The sequence below is a fragment of the Lonchura striata genome, chromosome 16 (genome assembly GCF_050655825.1).
Source record: "Lonchura striata isolate lonStrDom1 chromosome 16, ASM5065582v1, whole genome shotgun sequence".
Classification (NCBI taxonomy): Eukaryota; Metazoa; Chordata; class Aves; order Passeriformes; family Estrildidae; genus Lonchura; species Lonchura striata.
Window position 1 is genome coordinate 5,465,403 of NC_140718.1, and position 21,636 is coordinate 5,487,038.

At 56.1% G+C, this 21,636-nt stretch overlaps 1 protein-coding gene across 2 annotated transcripts; it reads left to right on the top strand.

Moving 5' to 3' along the window:
* Window positions 1-1,308: 1,308 nt before the first annotated feature.
* On the top strand, window positions 1,309-21,584 carry SPNS1 (SPNS lysolipid transporter 1, lysophospholipid). 2 transcript variants are annotated; one of them, XM_085593631.1, is made up of 12 exons: window positions 1,309-2,048; window positions 3,310-3,375; window positions 5,327-5,463; window positions 8,613-8,764; window positions 9,795-9,861; window positions 10,788-10,927; window positions 13,545-13,700; window positions 16,563-16,752; window positions 17,254-17,319; window positions 17,524-17,622; window positions 18,703-18,877; window positions 20,011-21,584. In XM_085593631.1, the coding sequence occupies exons 1-12, from the start codon at window positions 1,778-1,780 to the stop codon at window positions 20,103-20,105; spliced, it is 1,614 nt and encodes a 537-aa protein (XP_085449757.1). In that variant the 5' UTR covers window positions 1,309-1,777; the 3' UTR covers window positions 20,106-21,584. The 2 variants fall into 2 exon arrangements, with proteins under 2 accessions (XP_085449757.1, XP_085449758.1); XM_085593632.1 differs by having other exon boundaries at window positions 1,309-1,967.
* Window positions 21,585-21,636: the final 52 nt, after the last annotated feature.

The following is a 21,636-nucleotide window of genomic DNA, read 5'->3' on the forward strand; positions in this document are numbered from 1 at the left end:
AACTGGGTCTAAACTGGTTCAAACTGGTCCAAACTGGTCCAAACTGGTCCAAACTGGGACAAACTGGGACAAACTGGTCCCAATCGGGTCCGTCGCGGCTCCTTGGCCCCGCCCCCTCCCCAAGCCCCGCCCCTCACCCAATCAGCGCCGAGCCCTCGGCTCCCTCCGCGCTCCGCCCAATGGGAAGCGAGAATCCGCCGGAGGGGGCGTGGCCGGGGCGCCCCGACCAATCAGCGCGGGGCGTGGGCGGGGCTTGGGGCGGGGAGGGATGGGGGTCACGTGAGCGGGGGCGCGGTCACGTGAGGGGCGCCGGGAGGTCACGTGAGCGGCGCGCGGGGCCGAGGTAGCGGCGGGAGAGGAAATTGGGAAAATTCGGGAAAATTCGGGAAAATTCGGGAAAATTTGGGGAAATTGGGAATTTGGGGGGGGGTTTGGGGAGATTTCGGGGAATTTTTGGGATTTTGGAGCGGCTGGGGGGATTTTGGGGGGGAAATTGGGGGGAAATTGGGAATTTTTTTGGGGAAAAAATTGGGAATTTGGGGAATTTTTGGGGAATTTCGGGGGGAATTTGGGGGATTTTGGGGGGAATTTGGGGATTTTTCGGGGATTTTGGGGATTTTGGGGGGGGTTTGAGGGAAAAATTGGGAATTTTGGGGAATTTTGGGAGGGAAAATTGGGAATTTTTTGGGAATTTTGGGGAATTTCGGGGAAAATTGGGGAATTTGGGGGTTTTAGGAGGAAAATTGAGAATTTTGGGGATTTTTTTGGGGGGAAATGGGGAATTTGGGGGAATTTCGGATGTTTTGGGGAATTTTGGGGGGATTTGGGGAATTTTGGGGGTGAAAATTGGGAATTTTTGGGAATTTGTGGGAATTTTGGATCTTTTGTGGCGAATTTTGGGGGGATTTTGAGGGATTTTGTGAATTTTGGGGAATTTTCGGGGGTCTCGGAGCGGATTTTGGGAATTTTGGGGGTTTTGGAGGGAATATTGGGAATTTTGGGGAATTTTTGTGAATCTGGGGGAATTTGTTCAAATATTGGGGGATTTTTGGGGGAGTCTGGGCAGAAAATCGGGGATTTGGGGGGAATTTGGTGGTGTTTTGGGGGAAAAATGGGAATTTTGGGGAAATTTTGGGCATTTCAGGGGATTTCAGGGAGAATTTGTTGGATTCGGAGAATTTTGGGGATTTTTGGGAAGATTTATGGGGGTTTTGGTTGAATTTTGGGTTTTTTTGGTTGAATTTTGGGCTTTTCTGGTTGAATTTTGTTTTTTTTTTCCCAATTCTTGGTTTTTTTGTTCACTTTTGGGGGTTTTTTGTTGAATTTTGGGTTTTGTTGGTTGAATTTTGAGGTTTTTTTCTTGAATTTCGGGTTTTTTCATTTAATTTTGGGGTATCTTGTCCAATCTTGGTTTTTTTTGGTTGAATTTTGAGTTTTTTGGTTGAATTTTGGGGTTTTTTTGTCCAATTTTGGGTTTTTTTTGATGAATTTTGGGATTTTTTAGTTGAATTTTGGGATTTTTGGTTGAATTTTGGGTTTTTTGATAAATTTTGGATTTTTTGGTTGAATTTTGGGGTTTTTTGTCCAATTTTGGGGGTTTTTTGATAAATTTTGGGATTTTTTAGCTGAATTTTGGGGGTTTTTGTTGATTTTTTTTGTTGTTAAACTCGTTAAACTTGATCCCATTTCGATTTTTCATTAATTCCCATTAATTTAATTAATTAATTGTCGATGTTTAATTCATTTCTCTCCCCCCCTCCAGGACCCCTCCCCCCCCATGGCCTCCCCCTGCCCCTCCCCCACCTTGGCCCGCCCCGATGACGTCACGGTGGGGGCGGGGCCGGACCCGGCGCTGGCCCCGCCCCCCTCGGGCCAAGCCCCGCCCCCCGCGCCCCACCCCCGGCTCAGCGTGGCCATCCTGTGCTTAATTAACCTCGTTAATTACATGGACCGCTTCACCGTGGCCGGTAGGGGCGGGGCTAAGGGAAAGGGGCGGGTCCTGTGCTTAATTAACCTCGTTAATTACATGGACCGCTTCACCGTGGCCGGTAGGGGCGGGGCTGAGGGAAAGGGGCGGGGCTAAAGGGAAAGGGGCGGGGCTAAAGGGGAAGGGGCAGATCCTGTTCTTAATTAACCTCGTTAATTGCATGGACCGCTTCACCGTGGCTGGTAGGGGCGGGGCTAAGGGAAAGGGGCGGGGCTAAAGGAAAAGGGGCGGGGCAAAAGGGGAAGGGGCAGGTCCTGTGCTTAATTAACCTCGTTAATTACATGGACCACTTCACCGTGGCCGGTAGGGGCGGGGCTAAAGGGAAAGGGGCGGGTCCTGTGCTTAATTAACCTCGTTAATTACATGGACCGCTTCACCATGGCTTGTAGGGGCGGGGCTAAAGGGGAAAGGGGCGGGGCTGAGGGAAAGGGGCGGGGCTAAGGGAAAGGGGCGGGCCCTGTGCTTAATTAACCTCGTTAATTACATGGATTGCTTCACTGTGACCAATAGGGGCGGGGCGAAGGGAGAGGGGCGGGGCTAAGGGAAAGGGGCGGGTCCTGTGCTTAATTAACCTCGTTAATTACATGGATTGCTTCACTGTGACCAATAGGGGAGGGGCTAAAGGGAAAGGGGCGGGGCTAAAGGGAAAGGGGCGGGGCTAAAGGGAAAGGGGCGGGTCCTGTGCTTAATTAACCTCGTTAATTGCATGGACCGCTTCACCGTGGCTGGTAGGGGCGGGGCTAAGGGAAAGGGGCGGGGCTAAAGGAAAAGGGGCGGGGCAAAAGGGGAAGGGGCAGGTCCTGTGCTTAATTAACCTCGTTAATTACATGGACCACTTCACCGTGGCCGGTAGGGGCGGGGCTAAAGGGAAAGGGGCGGGTCCTGTGCTTAATTAACCTCGTTAATTGCATGGACCGCTTCACCGTGGCTGGTAGGGGCGGGGCTAAGGGAAAGGGGCGGGGCTAAAGGGAAAGGGGCGGATCCTGTGCTTAATTAACCTCGTTAATTATACAGACCGCTTCACTGTGGCTGGTATGGGCGGGGCTAAGGAAAAGGGGCGGGGCTAATGGGAAAGGGGCGGGGCTAAAGGGAGAGGGTTGGGCCCTGTGCCTAATTAACCTCGTTAATTACAGATGGGGCTAAGGGAAAGGGGCGGGGCTAAATGAAAAGGGGCGGGGCTAAGGGGGAAAGGCGTGGTTAAGGGAAAGGGGAGGGGCTTAAAGGGGGCGGGGCTAAAGTTGAAAAAGTAAATGGAAAGGGGCGGGGCTAAAGGGAGGGGAGGGGCTGTTGGTGGGCGTGGCCCAGCCCCGCCCCTCCCCCAGGCGTGCTGCCGGAAGTGGAGGATTATTTCGGCATCGGCGACAGCAGCTCCGGCCTCCTGCAGACAGGTGAGGCCACGCCCCCACGGCCACGCCCACTCAGGCCACGCCCACCCAGGCCACGCCCACTCCCAAACCACACCCACACCAGGCCACGCCCACCCCCAGGCCACGCCCAATCCCAAACAACGCCCACCCAGGCCACGCCCCCGCGTCCACGCCAATCCAGGCCACGCCCACCCCCATGCCACGCCCACCCATGCCACGCCCACTCCCAAACCACGCCTACTCCCAAACCACGCCCACTCCCAAACCACGCCCACCCAGGCCACGCCCCCGCGTCCACGCCCACCCAGGCCCCGCCCACCCAGGCCACGCCCACATCCGTGTCCCACAATGCCCTGGGGCTCGCGGATATTTTGGGGGATTATTTGGCTTTGTTTTTTAATTTTTGGGGATTTTTGTGGGGGTTTTTTTGGGTTTATTGGGATTTTTCGGGGCTTTTTGTTTTTTAATTTTTGGGGATTTTTGTGGGGATTTTTTTGGGTTTATTGGGATTTTTCGGGGCTTTTTGTTTTTTAATTTTTGGGGATTTTTGTGGGGGGTTTTTTTGGGTTTATTGGGATTTTTCGGGGCTTTTTGTTTTTTAATTTTTGGGGATTTTTGTGGGGGTTTTTTTGGGTTTATTGGGATTTTTCAGGTCTTTTAATTCTTGGGGATTTTTAGGGGATTTTTTTGGGTTTATTGGGATTTTTTGGGGCTTTTTGTTTTTTAATTTTTGGGGATTTTTTTGGGCTTTTTTTTGTTGTTGTTTATCCTCATTTTTTCAAGGATTTCTTTTGGGATTGTTTTAAGGGTTTTTTGGGGTTTTTTTAAAATTTTTGGCTAATTTTGGGTTTTCCTCACCTGTCCAGTGTTCATCAACAGTTTTGTGCCCATTTTTGGGTTATTTTTTATCATTTTTGGTTGATTTTTTTTGGATTTTTGGCTAATTTTGGATTTTTCTCACCTGCCCAGTGTTCATCAGCAGCTTTGTGCCCATTTTTGGGTTGATTTTTATCATTTTTGGGTGATTTTTTTCAGGATTTTTGGGTGGTTTTTTTTTGGTTTCTGGTTATTTTGGGGTGGTTTTTTTTGGGTTTTTTTCCGGATTTTTGGCTAATTTTGGATTTTCTCACCTGCCCAGTGTTCATCAGCAGCTTTGTGCCCATTTTTGTGTTGATTTTTATCATTTTTGGGTGATTTTTTTGGGATTTTTGGGTGGTTTTTTTGGTTTTTGGTTATTTTGGGGTGGGTTTTTTTGGGTTTTTTCCCGGATTTTTGGTTAATTTTGGATTTTCTCACCTGCCCAGTGTTCATCAGCAGCTTTGTGCCCATTTTTGGGTTGATTTTTATCATTTTTGGGTGATTTTTTTCAGGATTTTTGGGTGGTTTTTTTTTGGTTTCTGGTTATTTTGGGGTGGTTTTTTTTGGGTTTTTTTCCGGATTTTTGGCTAATTTTGGATTTTCTCACCTGCCCAGTGTTCATCAGCAGCTTTGTGCCCATTTTTGTGTTGATTTTTATCATTTTTGGGTGATTTTTTTGGGATTTTTGGGTGGTTTTTTTGGTTTTTGGTTATTTTGGGGTGGGTTTTTTTGGGTTTTTTCCCGGATTTTTGGTTAATTTTGGATTTTCTCACCTGCCCAGTGTTCATCAGCAGCTTTGTGCCCATTTTTGTGTTGATTTTTATCATTTTTGGGTGATTTTTTTCAGGATTTTTGGGTGGTTTTTTTTGTTTTTGTTTATTTTGGGGTGGTTTTTTTGGCTTTTTTTCTGGATTTTTGGCTAATTTTGGATTTTCTCACCTGCCCAGTGTTCATCAGCAGCTTTGTGCCCATTTTTGGGTTGATTTTTATCATTTTTGGGTGATTTTTTTCAGGATTTTTGGGTGGTGTTTTTGGGTTTTTGGTTATTTTGGGGTGTTTTTTTTTGGTTTTTTTCCGGATTTTTGGTTAATTTTGGATTTTCTCACCTGCCCAGTGTTCATCAGCAGTTACCTGGTGCTGGCTCCGCTCTTTGGCTTCCTCGGGGACCGGCACAGCCGCAAGCGGCTCCTGGCGCTGGGGCTGGGGCTGTGGTCGGGGGTGACGCTGGCCACCAGCTTCGTGCCCCCCCAGGTACCCCAAAATCACCTGGGCACCCCAAAAATCACCTGGGCGCCCCGAAAATCACCTGGGGACACCCAAAAAATCACCTGGGGGCACCCAAAATACACCTGGGGGCACCCAGAATACACCCAAAACTCACCTGGGCACACCTGGGGCTGGGGCTGTGGTCGGGGGTGACGCTGGCCACCAGCTTCGTGCCCCCCCAGGTACCCCAAAAATCACCTGGGGGCACCCAAAATACACCTGGGCAACCCAAAATACACCTGGGTGCCCCAAAAATCACCTGGGGATACCCAAAATACACCTAGGGGCACCCAAAATACACCCAAAAATCACCTGGGCACCCCAAAACACACCTGGGGACACCCAAAATACACCTGGGAGCACCCAAAATACACCTGGGGACACCCAAAATACACCCAAAAATCACCTGGGCAACCCAAAAATCACCTGGGGACACCCAAAATACACCCAAAATACACCTGGGGGCACCCAAAAATCACCTGGGGGCACCCAAAATACACCCAAAACTCACCTGGGCACACCTGGGCACACCTGGGGCTGGGGCTGTGGTCGGGGGTGACGCTGGCCACCAGCTTCGTGCCCCCCCAGGTACCCCAAAATCACCTGGGCAACCCAAAAATCACCTGGGGACCCCCAAAATCACCTGGGGACACCCAAAATACACCTGGGCAACCCAAAATACACCTGGGCGCCCCAAAAATCACCTGGGGATACCCAAAATACACCTAGGGGCACCCAAAATACACCCAAAAATCACCTGGGCACCCCAAAACACACCTGGGGACACCCAAAATACACCTGGGAGCACCCAAAATACACCTGGGGACACCTGGGGGCACCCAAAATACACCCAAAAATCACCTGGGCACCCCAAAAAATCACCTGGGCAACCCAAAAATCACCTGGGGACACCCAAAATACACCCAAAATACACCTGGAGGCACCCAAAAATCACCTGGGGGCACCCAAAATACACCCAAAACTCACCTGGGCACACCTGGGGCTGGGGCTGTGGTCGGGGGTGACGCTGGTCACAGCTTCGTGCCCCCCCAGGTACCCCAAAAATCACCTGGGCGCCCCAAAAATCACCTGGGAATACCCAAAAATCACCTGGGCACCCCAAAAATCACCTGGGGACACCCAAAACACACCTGGGGACACCCAAAATACACCTGGGAGCACCCAAAATACACCTGGGGACACCTGGGGGCACCCAAAACACACCTGGGGGCACCCAAAATACACCCAAAAATCACCTGGGCAACCCAAAAATCACCTGGGGACACCCAAAATACACCCAAAATACACCTGGGGGCACCCAAAAATCACCTGGGGGCACCCAAAATACACCCAAAACTCACCTGGGCACACCTGGGCACACCTGGGGCTGGGGCTGTGGTCGGGGGTGACGCTGGCCACCAGCTTCGTGCCCCCCCAGGTACCCCAAAAATCACCTGGGCGCCCCAAAAATCACCTGGGAATACCCAAAAATCACCTGGGCACCCCAAAAATCACCTGGGGACACCCAAAAATCACCTGGGCAACCCAAAAATACACCTGGGCAACCCAAAAATCTCCTGGGGACACCCAAAAATCACCTGGGGATCCCCAAAATACACCTGGGGATCGCCAAAATGGACCTGGGGACCTCAAAAGTGTACATGGGCACACCTGGGATACACCTGGGCACACCTGGGCACCCCCAAAACGCACCTGGGGATAGCCGAGATACACCTGGGATACACCTGGGTACCCCAAAACACACCTGGACACCCCGAAATACACCTGGGGGCACCCGAAACCCACCTGGGCACCCCAAAAATGCACCTGGGGGCACCCAAAATACACCTGGGGGCGCCCAAAATACACCTGGGGGCACCCAAAACACACCTGGGGGTGCCCAAAATACACCTGGGGGCGCCCAAAATACACCTGGGGGCGCCCAAAACACACCTGGGGGTGCCCAAAATACACCTGGGGGCGCCCAAAATACACCTGGGGGCGCCCAAAATACACCTGGGGGCGCCCAAAATACACCTGGGGGCGCCCAAAATGCACCTGGGGGCACCCAAAATACACCTGGGGGTGCCCAAAATACACCTGGGGGCGCCCAAAATGCACCTGGGGGTGCCCAAAATGCACCTGGGGGCGCCCAAAACACACCTGGGGGCGCCCAAAACACACCTGAGATACACCTGGGGGCACCCAAAACACACCTGGGGGCACCCAAAACACACCTGGGGGCACCCAAAACACACCTGGGGGCACCCAAAAATCACCTGGGGGCACCCAAAATACACCTGGGCACCCAAAATGCACCTGGGGGCACCCAAAATGCACCTGGGGGCACCCAAAATGCACCTGGGGGCACCCAAAATACACCCGGGGGCACCCAAAATACACCTCTGGGCACCCAAAATACACCCGGGGGCACCCAAAACACACCCGGGGGCACCCAAAACACACCCGAGGGCACCCAAAACGCACCTGGGGGCACCCAAAATACACCCGGGGGCACCCAAAATGCACCTGGAGGCGCCCAAAATACACCTGGGGGCACCCAAAACACACCCGAGGGCACGTGGGGAGGTGGGGGAGGGGTCAGGGACCCCGGAGGGGGGTGGGGGATGGGCAGGGCAGGGTGGGGGAGGGGTGACTGACCCCCGCCCCTCCCCCCAGCACTTCGGGGTGCTGCTGGCCGGCCGGGCGCTGGTGGGGGAGGGGCAGGGCAGGGTGGGGGAGGGGTCAGTGACCCCCGCCGCCCCTCCCCCCAGCATTTCGGGGTGCTCCTGGCCGGCCGGGCGCTGGTGGGGGATGGGCAGGGCAGGGTGGGGGAGGGGCAGGGCAGGGTGGGGGAGGGGCAGGGCAGGGTGGGGGAGGGGTCAGTGACCCCCGCCCCTCCCCCCAGCATTTCGGGGTGCTCCTGGCCGGCCGGGCGCTGGTGGGGGATGGGCAGGGCAGGGTGGGGGAGGGGCAGGGCAGGGTGGGGGAGGGGCAGGGCAGGGTGGGGGAGGGGTCAGTGACCCCCGCCCCTCCCCCCAGCATTTCGGGGTGCTCCTGGCCGGCCGGGCGCTGGTGGGGGAGGGGCCGGGCAGGGTGGGGGAGGGGTGACTGACCCCCGCCCCTCCCCCCAGCACTTTGGGGTGCTGCTGGCCGGCCGGGCGCTGGTGGGGGTGGGCGAGGCCGCCTACTCCACCCTGGCCCCCACCCTGGTGGCCGACCTGTACCGGGGCCCTGCCCGCAGCCGCGCCCTGGGGGCGTTCTACCTGGCCGTGCCCCTGGGCAGGTGAGGGGGAGGGGCGGAAAGGGGGAGGGGGAGGGGCTGGGATCGATCATTGGGGTGGGGGAGGGGCTGTGGGGGAGGGGTTCTACCTGGCCGTGCCCCTGGGCAGGTGAGGGGGAGGGGAAAGGGGAGGGGCAGTGGGGGAGGGGTTCTACCTGGCCGTGCCCCTGGGCAGGTGAGGGGGAGGGGCTGTGGGGGAGGGGTTCTACCTGGCCGTGCCCCTGGGCAGGTGAGGGGGAGGGGAAACGGGGTGGGGGAGGGGCTGGGACCCCTCATTGGGGTGGGGGAGGGTAAATTGGGGGTGGGGGAGGGGCTGTGGGGGTGGGGGAGGGGAGGGAATGTCTCCCTGGGGTGGGGGAGGGGAAATTGGGGGTGGGGGAGGGGCAGAAAGGGTGGGGGAGGGGCTGTGGGGGGTGGGGGAGGGGCTAGGACCCGTCATTGGGGTGGGGGAGGGGCTGTGGGGGAGGGGTTCTACCTGGCCGTGCCCCTGGGCAGGTGAGGGGGAGGGGAAAGGGGGGTGGGGGAGGGGCTGGGATCGATCATTGGGGTGGGGGAGGGGCTCAGGGGGTGGGGGACGGGCAATGGGGGAGGGGTTGGAATCCGTCATTGGGGGTGGGGGAGGGGAAGATAAGGGTGGGGGAGGGGCTGGGATCGATCATTGGGGTGGGGGAGGGGAAATGGGGGAAGGGGAGGGGCTGTGGGGGAGGGGTTCTACCTGGCCGTGCCCCTGGGCAGGTGAGAGAGGGGTGGGGGGAGGGCAAACGGGGTGGGGGAGGGGCTGGGACCCGTCATTGGGGTGGGGGAGGGGCAGAAAGGGTGGGGGAGGGGCGGGAATTTCTCCCCGGGGTGGGGGAGGGGAAACTGGGGGTGGGGGAGGAGCAGATAAGCGTGGGGGAGGGGCTGGGATCGATCATTGGGGTGGGGGAGGGGCAATGGGGGTGGGGGAGGGGCGGGAATTTCTCCCCGGGGTGGGGGAGGGGCTCCGGGGGGGGCGTGACCCCGCCGTGACCCCGCCCCTCCCCCACCCCCGCAGCGGCCTGGGTTACATCGCGGGGTCAAAGGTCAAGGACCTGGCGGCCGACTGGCGCTGGGCGCTGCGGGTGAGTGAGAAAACAACACAATTACCCAAAATGTCCCAAAATAGCCCCAAAAAAATCCCCCGAAGAGTCCCAAAAAATCCCCGCAAAAAAATCCCCCAAAATAGCCCCAAAAAAATCCCCCCAAAATCCTCCAAAATGTCCCAAAATAGCCCCAAAAAAATCCCCAGAATTTGCTCAAAATATCCCCGAAAAATCCCCCAAAAGGTCCCAAAATTCCCCAAAATCCTGCCCTGAGTGACCCCTGACCCCTGAGTGACCCCTGAGTTACCCTAAATGACCCCTGGGTGACCCCTGACCCCGCAGGTGACCCCTGAGTGACCCCAAATGACCCGAGTAACCCCTGACCCCCGCAGGTGACCCCATGTGACCCCTGGCCTCCATGTGACCCCTGTGTGACCCCTGCCCTGTGAGTGACCTTTGAGTGACCCCTGGGTGACCCTAAATGACCTTTAAACGTCCAGAAATAACCCCTGGATGACCCCTGACCCTGCAGGTGACCCCCGAGTGACCCCTGACCCCCGGGTGACCTCTGCCCCGCAGGTGACCCCTGAATAATCTCAAATGACCCCTGACCCTGGTGTGACCCCTGAGTGACCCCAAATGACCCCCAGGTGACCCTAAATGACCTTTAAACATCCAGAAATGATCCCTGGATGACCCCTGACCCCGCAGGTGACCCCTGGGTGACCCTAAGTGACGTTTAAACGTCCCAAAGTGACCCCTGGGTGACCCCTGACCCCTGGATGACCCCTGAGTGACCCCCGGGTGACCCTAAATGACCTTTAAACATCCAGAAATGACCCCTGCATGACCCCTGACCCCGCAGGTGACCCCTGAGTGACCCCCGGGTGACCCTAAATGACCTTTAAATGTCCCAAAGTGACCCCTGGGTGACCCCTGACCCCCGTGTGACCTCTGCCCCGCAGGTGACCCCTGTCCTGGGCGTGGCCGCGCTGCTGCTGCTCCTGGCCGTGGTCAGGGACCCGCCCCGGGGCGGCCTGGACGGGGCCGGAGCCGCGGCCGCTGACCGCAGCTGGGCCCGGGAGATCAGGGAGCTGGGACACAAGTGAGTGACCACTGAGTGACCACTGACCACTGAGAGTGACCACTGACCTGTGAGAGTGACCACTGAGTGACCACTGACCACTGAGAGTGACCAGCGACCTGTGAGAGTGACCAATGAGTGACCACTGACCACTGACCGCAGCTGGGGCAGAGAGATCAGGGAGCTGGGACACAAGTGAGTGACCACTGAGTGACCAGAGTGACCACTGAGTGACCAATGAGTGACCACTGACCTGTGAGTGACCACTGACCTGTGAGAGTGACCACTGAGTGACCACTGACCACTGAGAGTGACCACTGACCACTGACCGCAGCTGGGCCCGAGAGATCAGGGAGCTGGGAATGAAGTGAGTGACCAATGAGTGACCAGAGTGACCACTGACCTGTGAGAGTGACCACTGACCACTGAGAGTGACCAATGAGTGACCAGAGTGACCAGAGTGACCAGTGAGAGTGACCAATGAGTGACCACTGACCGCTGACCGCAGCTGGGGCAGAGAGATCAGGGAGCTGGGAATGAAGTGAGTGACCACTGAGTGACCCTGAGTGACCACTGACCTGTGAGAGTGACCACTGAGTGACCACTGAGTGACCCTGAGTGACCAGTGAGTGACCACTGAGTGACCAGAGTGACCACTGACCTGTGAGTGACCACTGAGTGACCACTGACCACTGACCGCAGCTGGGGCAGAGAGATCAGGGAGCTGGGAATGAAGTGAGTGACCAATGAGTGACCACTGACCACTGAGAGTGACCAGTGAGAGTGACCAATGAGTGACCAGAGTGACCAGAGTGACCAATGAGTGACCACTGACCACTGAGAGTGACCACTGACCTGTGAGAGTGACCACTGAGTGACCACTGACCACTGAGAGTGACCAGTGAGAGTGACCAATGAGTGACCAGAGTGACCAGAGTGACCACTGAGTGACCACTGACCACTGACCGCAGCTGGGCCAGAGAGATCAGGGAGCTGGGACACAAGTGAGTGACCAATGAGTGACCAGAGTGACCACTGAGTGACCAATGAGTGACCACTGAGTGACCAGAGTGACCACTGACCTGTGAGTGACCACTGAGTGACCACTGACCGCTGACCGCAGCTGGGCCCGGGAGATCAGGGAGCTGGGACACAAGTGAGTGACCAGTGAGTGACCAGAGTGACCAATGAGTGACCAGAGTGACCACTGAGTGACCACTGAGTGACCCTGAGTGACCCTGAGTGACCAGAGTGACCACTGAGTGACCATGAGTGACCACTGAGTGACCCTGAGTGACCCTGAGTGACCCTGAGTGACCCTGAGTGACCCTGAGTGACCAATGAGTGACCAGAGTGACCACTGAGTGACCACTGAGTGACCCTGAGTGACCCTGAGTGACCCTGAGTGACCACTGAGTGACCATGAGTGACCACTGAGTGACCCTGAGTGACCCTGAGTGACCATGAGTGACCCTGAGTGACCCTGAGTGACCCTGAGTGACCATGAGTGACCCTGAGTGACCCCTGACATGTAACTGACCCCTGAGTGACCACTGACCACTGACCCCTGAGTGACCCCTGAGTGACCCTGAGTGACCCCTGCCCCATCCGGGACCATTTTGGGGCCATTTTTGCCCATTTTCACCAATTCCGATGGGGTTTTTTCGGGATTTTGGGAATTTTCCCCGGGAATTCTGACCTCTGACCCCGCAGCTGGACCCTGGTGCTGTCCACGCTCAGTGTCACCTCAGTGTCCCATTTTCTTGGTCATTTTTGGGTGGATTTTGGCCATTTTTGGGTCGATTTTCACCGTTTTTGGGGTAGAATTTGGCTATTTTGGGCTATTTCGGTGCCGTTTTTTCGGGATTCCGGGAATTTTCTCCGGGAATTCTGACCTTTGACCCCGCATCCAGACCCTGGTGTCTTTCATCCTCAGTGTCCCTTTTTTTGGTCATTTTTGGGTCGATTTTCACCGTTTTTGGGGTAGAATTTGGCTATTTTGGGCTATTTCAGTGCCGTTTTTTCGGGATTCCGGGAATTTTCTCCGGGAATTCTGACCTTTGACCCCGCAGCTGGACCCTGGTACTGTCCACGCTCAGTGTCACCTCAGTGTCCCTTTTTATTGGTCATTTTTGGGTCGATTTTGGCCATTTTTGGGTCGATTTTCACCGTTTTTGGGGTAGAATTTCGCTATTTTGGGTTATTTCGGTGCCGTTTTTTCGGGATTTTGGGAATTTTCTCCGGGAATTCTGACCTCTGACCCCGCAGCCAGACCCTGGTGCTGTCCAAGCTCGGTGTCACCTCAGTGTCCCATTTTCTTGGTCATTTTTGGGTAGATTTTGGCCATTTTTGGGTAGAATTTGTCTATTTTGGATTATTTCGGTGCCGTTTTTTCGGGATTTTGGGAATTTTCCCCGGGAATTCTGACCTCTGACCCCGCAGCCGGACGCTGGTACTGTCCATGCTCGGTGTCACCTCAATGTCCCTTTTTATTGGTCATTTTTGGGTAGATTTTGGCCATTTTTGGGTCGATTTTCACCGGTTTTGGGGTAGAATTTGGCTATTTTGGGCTATTTCGGAGCCGTTTTTTCGGGATTTTGGGAATTTTCCCCGGGAATCCTGACCTCTGACCCCGCAGCCGGACGCTGGTGCTGTCCACGCTGGGTTTCACGGCCGTGGCCTTCGTGACGGGCGCGCTGGCGCTCTGGGCGCCGGCGTTCCTGTTCCGCGTGCGGCTGGCGCGGGGCGAGGCGGCGCCCTGCCGGGGGGCACGGCGCTGCCGCGGCGACCAGAGGTGGGGCCAAATTTGGGGATTTTGGGACATTTTGGGGGGTTTTGGGACATTTGGGGGGATTTTGGGATATTTTGGGGGGATTTTGGGACATTTGGGGGGGATATTTTGGGGGGATTTTGGGACATTTTGGGGACGTTGGGCGAGGCACTGCCCTGCCGGGGGGCACGGCGCTGCCGCGGCGACCAGAGGTGGGGCCAAAATTTGGGGATTTTTGGGACATTTTGGGGGGTTTTGGGACATTTTGGGGGGATTTTGGGGGGATTTTGGGACATTTTGGGGGGATTTTGGGACATTTGGGGGGATTTTGGGATATTTTGGGGGGATTTTGGGACATTTGGGGGGGATATTTTGGGGGGATTTTGGGATATTTTGGGGGGATTTTGGGACATTTTGGTGAGATTTTGGGACATTTTGGGGCAATTTTGGGGGGATTTGGGGATATTTTGGGGGGATTTTGGGACATTTTGGGGATGTTGGGGGAGGCACTGCCCTGCCGGGGGGCACGGCGCTGCCGCGGCGACCAGAGGTGGGGCCAAAATTTGGGGATTTTTGGGACATTTTGGGGGGTTTGTGGCATTTTGAGGGGATTTTGGGACATTTTGGGGGGATTTTTGGACATTTTGGGGGGATTTTGGGGAAATTTTGGGGGCATTTTGGGGACATTTTGGGGGGATATTGGGACATTTTGAAGGGGTTTTTGGGGGATTTTTGGGAAATTTTGGGGGGATTTTGGGACATTTTGGGGGATTTAGGGACATTCTGGGGACAATGGGGACGTTGGGGGAGGCACGGCGCTGCCACGGCGACCAGAGGTGGGGCCCAAATTTGGGGATTTTGGGACATTTTGGGGGGTTTGTGGCATTCTGGGGGGATTTTGGGACATTTTGGGGCAATTTTGGGGGGATTTGGGGATATTTTGGGGACATTTTGGGGGGATATTGGGACATTTTGAAGGGGTTTTTTGGGGGGGATTTTTGGGATATTTTGGGGGGATTTAGGGACATTCTGGGGACAATGGGGACGTTGGGGGAGGCACGGCGCAGCCGCGGCGACCAGAGGTGGGGCCCAAATTTGGGGATTTTTGGGGCATTTTGGGGGGTTTGGGGCATTTTGAGGGGATTTTGGGACGTTTTGGGGGGATTTTTGGACATTTTGGGGGGATTTTGGGGAAATTTTGGGGGCATTTTGGGACATTTTGGGGGGATATTGGGACATTTTGAAGGGGTTTTTTGGGGAGGATTTTTGGGAAATTTTGGGGGGATTTTGGGACATTTTGGGGGGATTTTGGGGGGTTTGGGGCATTTGGGGGATTTTTTCTAATATCTGGAGGCTTTTTGGGGGTTTTTTTTGGGGACATTTTTGGGGGATTTTTTGGAATATATGTGGAATTTTGGGGATTTTTGGAGACGTTTTGGGGGGATTTTGGGCACATTTGGGGACATTTTGGGGATATTTTGGGGATATTTCGGGAACATTTTGGGGATATTTTGGGGACATTCTGGGGACATTTTGGGGATATTTTGGGCATGTTTTGGGGACATTTTGGGAACATTTTGGGGATGTTTTGGGGACATTTCAGGGACATTTTGGGCACGTTTTGGGGATATTTTGGGGACATTTTGGGGATATTTTGGGGACATTTCGGGCACGTTTTGGGGATATTTTGGGGACATTTTGGGGACATTTTGGGGATATTTCGGGCACGTTTTGGGGATATTTTGGGGACATTCTGGGGATATTTTGGGGATATTTTGGGCATGTTTTGGGGACATTTCGGGAACATTTTGGGGATGTTTTGGGGACATTTTGGGGATATTTTGGGGACATTTCGGGGATATTTTGGGATATTTTGGGGATATTTTGGGGATATTTCGGGCACGTTTTTGGGATATTTTGGGGATATTTCGGGCACGTTTTGGGGATATTTCAGGGATATTTTGGGGATATTTCGGGCATGTTTTGGGGATATTTTGGGGATATTTCGGGCACGTTTTGGGGATATTTTGGGGATATTTCGGGCATGTTTTGGGGATATTTTGGGGATATTTTGGGGCTATTTCGGGCACGTTTTGGGGATATTTTGGGGATATTTCAGGCACGTTTTTGGGATATTTTGGGGATATTTCGGGCACGTTTTGGGGATATTTTGGGGATATTTCAGGCACGTTTTGGGGATATTTTGGGGATATTTCGGGCATGTTTTGGGGATATTTTGGGGATATTTCGGGCACGTTTTGGGGATATTTTGGGGATATTTCGGGCACGTTTTGGGGATATTTTGGGGATATTTTGGGGATATTTCGGGCATGTTTTTGGGATATTTTGGGGATATTTCGGGCACGTTTTTGGGATATTTTGGGGATATTTCGGGCACGTTTTGGGGATATTTTGGGGATATTTCGGGCACGTTTCGGGGATATTTTGGGGACATTTCGGGCACGTTTTTGGGTTATTTTGGGGATATTTCGGGCATGTTTTTGGGATATTTTGGGGATATTTCGGGCACGTTTTTGGGATATTTTGGGGATATTTCGGGCACGTTTTGGGGATATTTTGGGGATATTTCGGGGACGTTTTTGGGGATATTTTGGGGATATTTCGGGCACGTTTTTGGGATATTTTGGGGCTATTTCGGGCACGTTTCGGGGATATTTTGGGGATATTTCGGGCACGTTTCGGGGATATTTTGGGGATATTTCGGGGACGTTTTTGGGGATATTTTGGGGATATTTCGGGCACGTTTCGGGGATATTTTGGGGATATTTCGGGCACGTTTCGGGGATATTTCGGGGATATTTTGGGCACGTTTCGGGGATGTTCCGGCTGACCCCGGGCTGACCCCGGGCTGACCTCTGACCCCAGCCTGCTGTTCGGCGCCCTGACCTGCGGCTCGGGGGTGCTGGGGGTGGGGCTGGGGGCGGAGCTCTCGCGGCGGCTCCGCCCCCGGCACCCCCGGGCCGACCCATTGCTGTGCGCGGGGGGGGTGCTGGGCGCCGCGCCCTGCCTGCTGCTGGCCCTGCTGTGCGCCCAGCCCTGCCCCCCCGCCGCCTACGTGAGCACTGGGATGGACTGGGTTATACTGGGTTATACTGGGAGGGGTGTGGGTGTCATTATGGGGGGGTTTGGGGTCATTACTGGGGCACTGGTTTATACTGGGATGGACTGGGAGGGGTTTGGGGGTCATTATGGGGGGGTTTGGAGTCATTACTGGGGCACTGGTTTATACTGGGATGAACTGGGAGGGGTTTGGGGGTCATTATGGGGGGGTTTGGAGTCATTACTGGGGCACTGGTTTATACTGGGATGAACTGGGAGGGGTTTGGGGTCATTATGGAGGGGTTTGGGAGTGACTGGGATGGACTGGGATGGACTGGGAGGGGTTTGGGGGTCATTATGGGGGGGTTTGGGGGTGACTGGGATGGACTGGTTTGAACTGGGATGGACTGGGATGAACTGGTTTGAACTGGGAGGGGTTTGGGGGTCATTATGGGGGGGTTGGGGGGGCACTGGTTTGAACTGGTTTCAACTGGTTTGAACTGGGAGCCCCCCCCAGGTTTTCATCTTCCTGGGCGAGACCCTCCTGTCCCTGAACTGGGCCATCGTGGCCGACATCTTACTGGTGAGACTGGGATGAACTGGGAGGGACTGGGAGGAACTGGGAGGGAACTGGGATGAACTGGGAGGGGATTGGAGCAAACTGGGAAGGATTGGGATGAACTGGGATGTACTGGGATGAACTGGGATGAACTGGGAGAAAATTGGGCTGTACTGGGAGGGCGCCGGCCCCCTCCCAGTGGCTCCCAGTACAAACCAGTGCTCCCAGTACGTGGTGCCGCCCGGGCGCCGCTCCACGGCCGAGGCGCTGCAGATCCTGACCTCACACCTGCTGGGGGACGCGGGGAGCCCCTACCTGGTGGGACTGGTGAGACTGGGACGGACTGGGACAAACTGGGAGGGACTGGGAGGGACTGGGAGGGAACTGGGAGGGAACTGGGAGGGACTGGGATGGACTGGGAGGGAACTGGGAGGGAACGGGACAAACTGGGAGGGACTGGGAGGAAACTGGGACAAACTGGGAAGGACTGGGACAAACTGGGAGGGACTGGGACAAACTGGGAGGGAACTGGGAGGGACTGGGAGGGAACTGGGAGGGAACTGGGATGGACTGGGAGGGACTGGGAGGGAACTGGGAGGGACTGGGAGGGGGTTTGGGGGGACTGGGAGGGACTGGGACCATACTGGTCCATACTGGAATCACTGGATCTATATTGGTCCATACTGGTCCATACTGGTTTATACTGGTCCATACTGGTTTATACTGGTTTATACTGGCCCATACTGGTCCATATTGGTTTATACTGGTTTATGCTGGTTTATACTGGTTTATACTGGTCCATACTGGTCCATATTGGTTTATACTGGTCCATACTGGTCCATATTGGTTTATACTGGTTTATACTGGTCCATACTGGTTTATACTGGTCCATACTGGTCCATACTGGTCCATACTGGTTTATACTGGTTTCACCTCTCTCCCCAGCTGAGCGACGCCCTCGGGGGCGGCGCGGCGCCGCTCTCGTTCCAGCGCTGGGCGGCCGCTGCCCCGTACTGGTCCATACTGGTTTATACTGGTTTATACTGGTCCATACTGGTTTATACTGGTTTATACTGGTCCATACTGGTTTATGCTGGTCTCTCCCTCTCTCCCCAGCTGAGTGACGCCCTCGGGGGCGGCGCGGCGCCGCTCTCGTTCCAGCGCGGGGCGGCCACTGTCCCGTACTGGTCCATACTGGTTTATACTGGCCCATACTGGTCCCTACTGCTCCATACTGGTTTATACTGGCCCATACCGGTCCATACTGGTTTATACTGGTTTATACTGGTCCATACTGGTTTATACTGGCCCATACCGGTCCATACTGGTTTATACTGGCCCATACTGGTCCATACTGGTCCATACTGGTTTATACTGGTTTATACTGGTCTCTCGCTCTCTCCCCAGCTGAGTGACGCCCTCGGGGGCGGCGCGGCGCCGCTCTCGTTCCAGCGCGGGGCGGCCGCGCTGCGCCGGGCGCTGCTGCCGCTGCCGTTCGCCGCCGCCCTCGGCGGGGCCGCGTTCCTCGCCGCCGCCGCCGCCCTGCCCCGCGACCGGCGCCGCGCCCGGCGGGCGGCACGCGGTGAGAGCGGGACACCGCGACACCGGGGGGACAGTGGGACAGCGGGACACCAGGACACCGGGGGGACAGCGGGGACACCGGGACACCAGGACACCGGGGGGACAGTGGGACAGTGGGACACCAGGGACACTGGGGACACCGGGACACCGGGGGAACAGCGGGGATTTGGGGATGACAGGGACTCCGGGGAGACCGGGACACCGGGGACACCGGGGATTTGGGGGTGACGGGGACACCGGGGGGTTTTGGGGGTGAGGGGACACCGCGACACCGGGACACCGGGACACCGGGGGGACACCGGGACAGTGGGGGGGGTTTGGGGGTGATGGGGACACCGGGGGGACACCACGACACCGGGGAGACCGGGACACCGGGGACACCAGGACACCAGGACACCGGGGAGACACCGGGACAGTGGGGACACCGGGGACACCGGGACACCGGGGAGACACCGGGACACCGGGGGGCTTTGGGGACACCGCGACAGCGGGGGGACACCGGGACACCGGGGAGACACCGGGGACAGTGGGACACCGGGACAGTGGGACACCGGGACACCGGGGACAGTGGGACAGCGGGACACCGGGGACAGCAAGACAGTGGGACACCGCGACACCGGGGGGACACTGGGACACCGGGGACAGTGGGGGGACACCGGGACAGCAGGGACAGCGGGACACCGGGGACAGTGGGGACAGCAGGGGGGACACCGGGGATTTGGGGGTGATGGGGACATTGGGGACACCGGGGACACCGGGGACACCGGGACAGCGGGATAGCGGGGGGACACCGGGGATTTGGGGGTGACAGGGACACCAGGGGGACGAGGACACCCGGAACACCAGGGGGACACCTGGGGATTTTGGGGACACCGGGGGTATTTTGGGACACCGGGGGGATTTGGGGACACCGGGGGTATTTTGGGACACCGGGGGGATTTGGGGACACCAGGGGAATTTTGGGGACACCGGGGGAATTTGGGGGGACACCGGGGGGATTTGGGGGGACACCGGGGGGATTTTGGAAGGACACCGGGGGTATTTTGGGACACCGGGGGGATTTTGGGGACACCGGGGGGATTTTGGGGGGACACCGGGGGGACACCCCAACCCCACGCCCACCCCCTCCCCCAGGGCTGCCCCCCGACGGCGACAGCGACGACGACGACGATGACACCGAGGCCGGAGGCCGGACACGGAGACTGCCCCCGGCCCACGGCGTGGCCTGAGAGTGACCACTGAGTGACCGCTGAGTGACCCTGAGTGACCACTGAGTGACCACTGAGTGACCACTGACCGCTGAGTGACCACTGAGTGACCACTGAGTGACCGCTGAGTGACCACTGAGTGACCCTGAGTGACCACTGAGTGACCACTGAGTGACCACTGAGTGACCACTGACCGCTGAGTGACCACTGAGTGACCCTGAGTGACCACTGAGTGACCCTGAGTGACCACTGAGTGACCACTGAGTGACCACTGAGTGACCCTGAGTGACCACTGAGTGACCGCTGAGTGACCGCTGAGTGACCACTGCGAGTGACCACCTGGGAGTGACCACCTGCTGGCCTGAGAGTGACCACTGACCGCTGGGAGTGACCACAGGCTGGCTGGAGTGACCGCTGACCACTGGGAGTGACCATAGGCTGGTGTGGAAGTGACCAAGTGACCAGTGGGAGTGACCAGAGCTGTGGTCACTCATGGAGAGTGACCGAGTGACCACTGGGAGTGACCAGGGCAGTGGTCACCCAGCAGGGAGTGACCAAGTGACCATTGGGAGTGACCAGAGCTGTGGTCACTCATGGAGAGTGACCGAGTGACCATTGGGAGTGACCAGGGCAGTGGTCACTCACTCATGGAGAGTGACTGAGTGACCATTGGGAGTGACCAGAGCTGTGGTCACTCATGGAGAGTGACCGAGTGACCATTGGGAGTGACCAGAGCAGTGGTCACTCACTCAGAGTGGACACTGACCACCCCAGGGGTCACCTGCTCCGTTTGGGGGTCACTGACCCCAAATTTTGGAACTTTGCACCCAAATTTGGGGGTCCCAACCTCGAATTTTGGGCTCCCAAACCCAAATTTTTGGATTCTGGACCCAAATTTTGGGACCCCAGCCCTGAATTTTTGGATCCCGACCCCTCCCAAATTTTGGGGTCCCAACCTCAAATTTGGGGTCCCAAACCCAAATGTTGCGATCCCAAATCCGAATTTTGGGGTCCCAACCCCCAATTTTGGGGTCTCAGCACCAAATTTTGGGACCCCAGACCCAAATTTTGGGTCCCAAAGCCACATTTTGGGGTCCCAAATCTGCATTTTGGGGTCACAACCCCAAATTTTGGGGTCCCAACCCCAAATTTTAGGACCCAGCCCCAAAATTTGGGTTCCCAACCCCCAGTTTTGGGGTCTCAGCCCCAAATTTTGGGACCCCAGCCCAATTTTGGGTTCCCAACCCCCATTTTTGGGGGTCCCAGCCCCAAATTTTAGGACCCCAGCCCCAAATTTTGAGATTCCCAGCCCAATTTTGGGACCCCAGTTCCAAATTTGGGACCCCAGCCCCAAATTTGGGACTCCAGCCCCAAATTTTGAGATTCTCACCCCAATTTTGGGACCCCAGCCCCAATTTTGGGACCCCAGCCCCAAATTTCGGGATCCCGACCCCAAATTTGGGGTTTTTCCCCCCAAAATAAATCCCGGACCCCCCAAAATTTTGGTCTCGGCGTCTCCGTCTGCCCCTCCCCCTCCCCCCTCCCCCCCCCC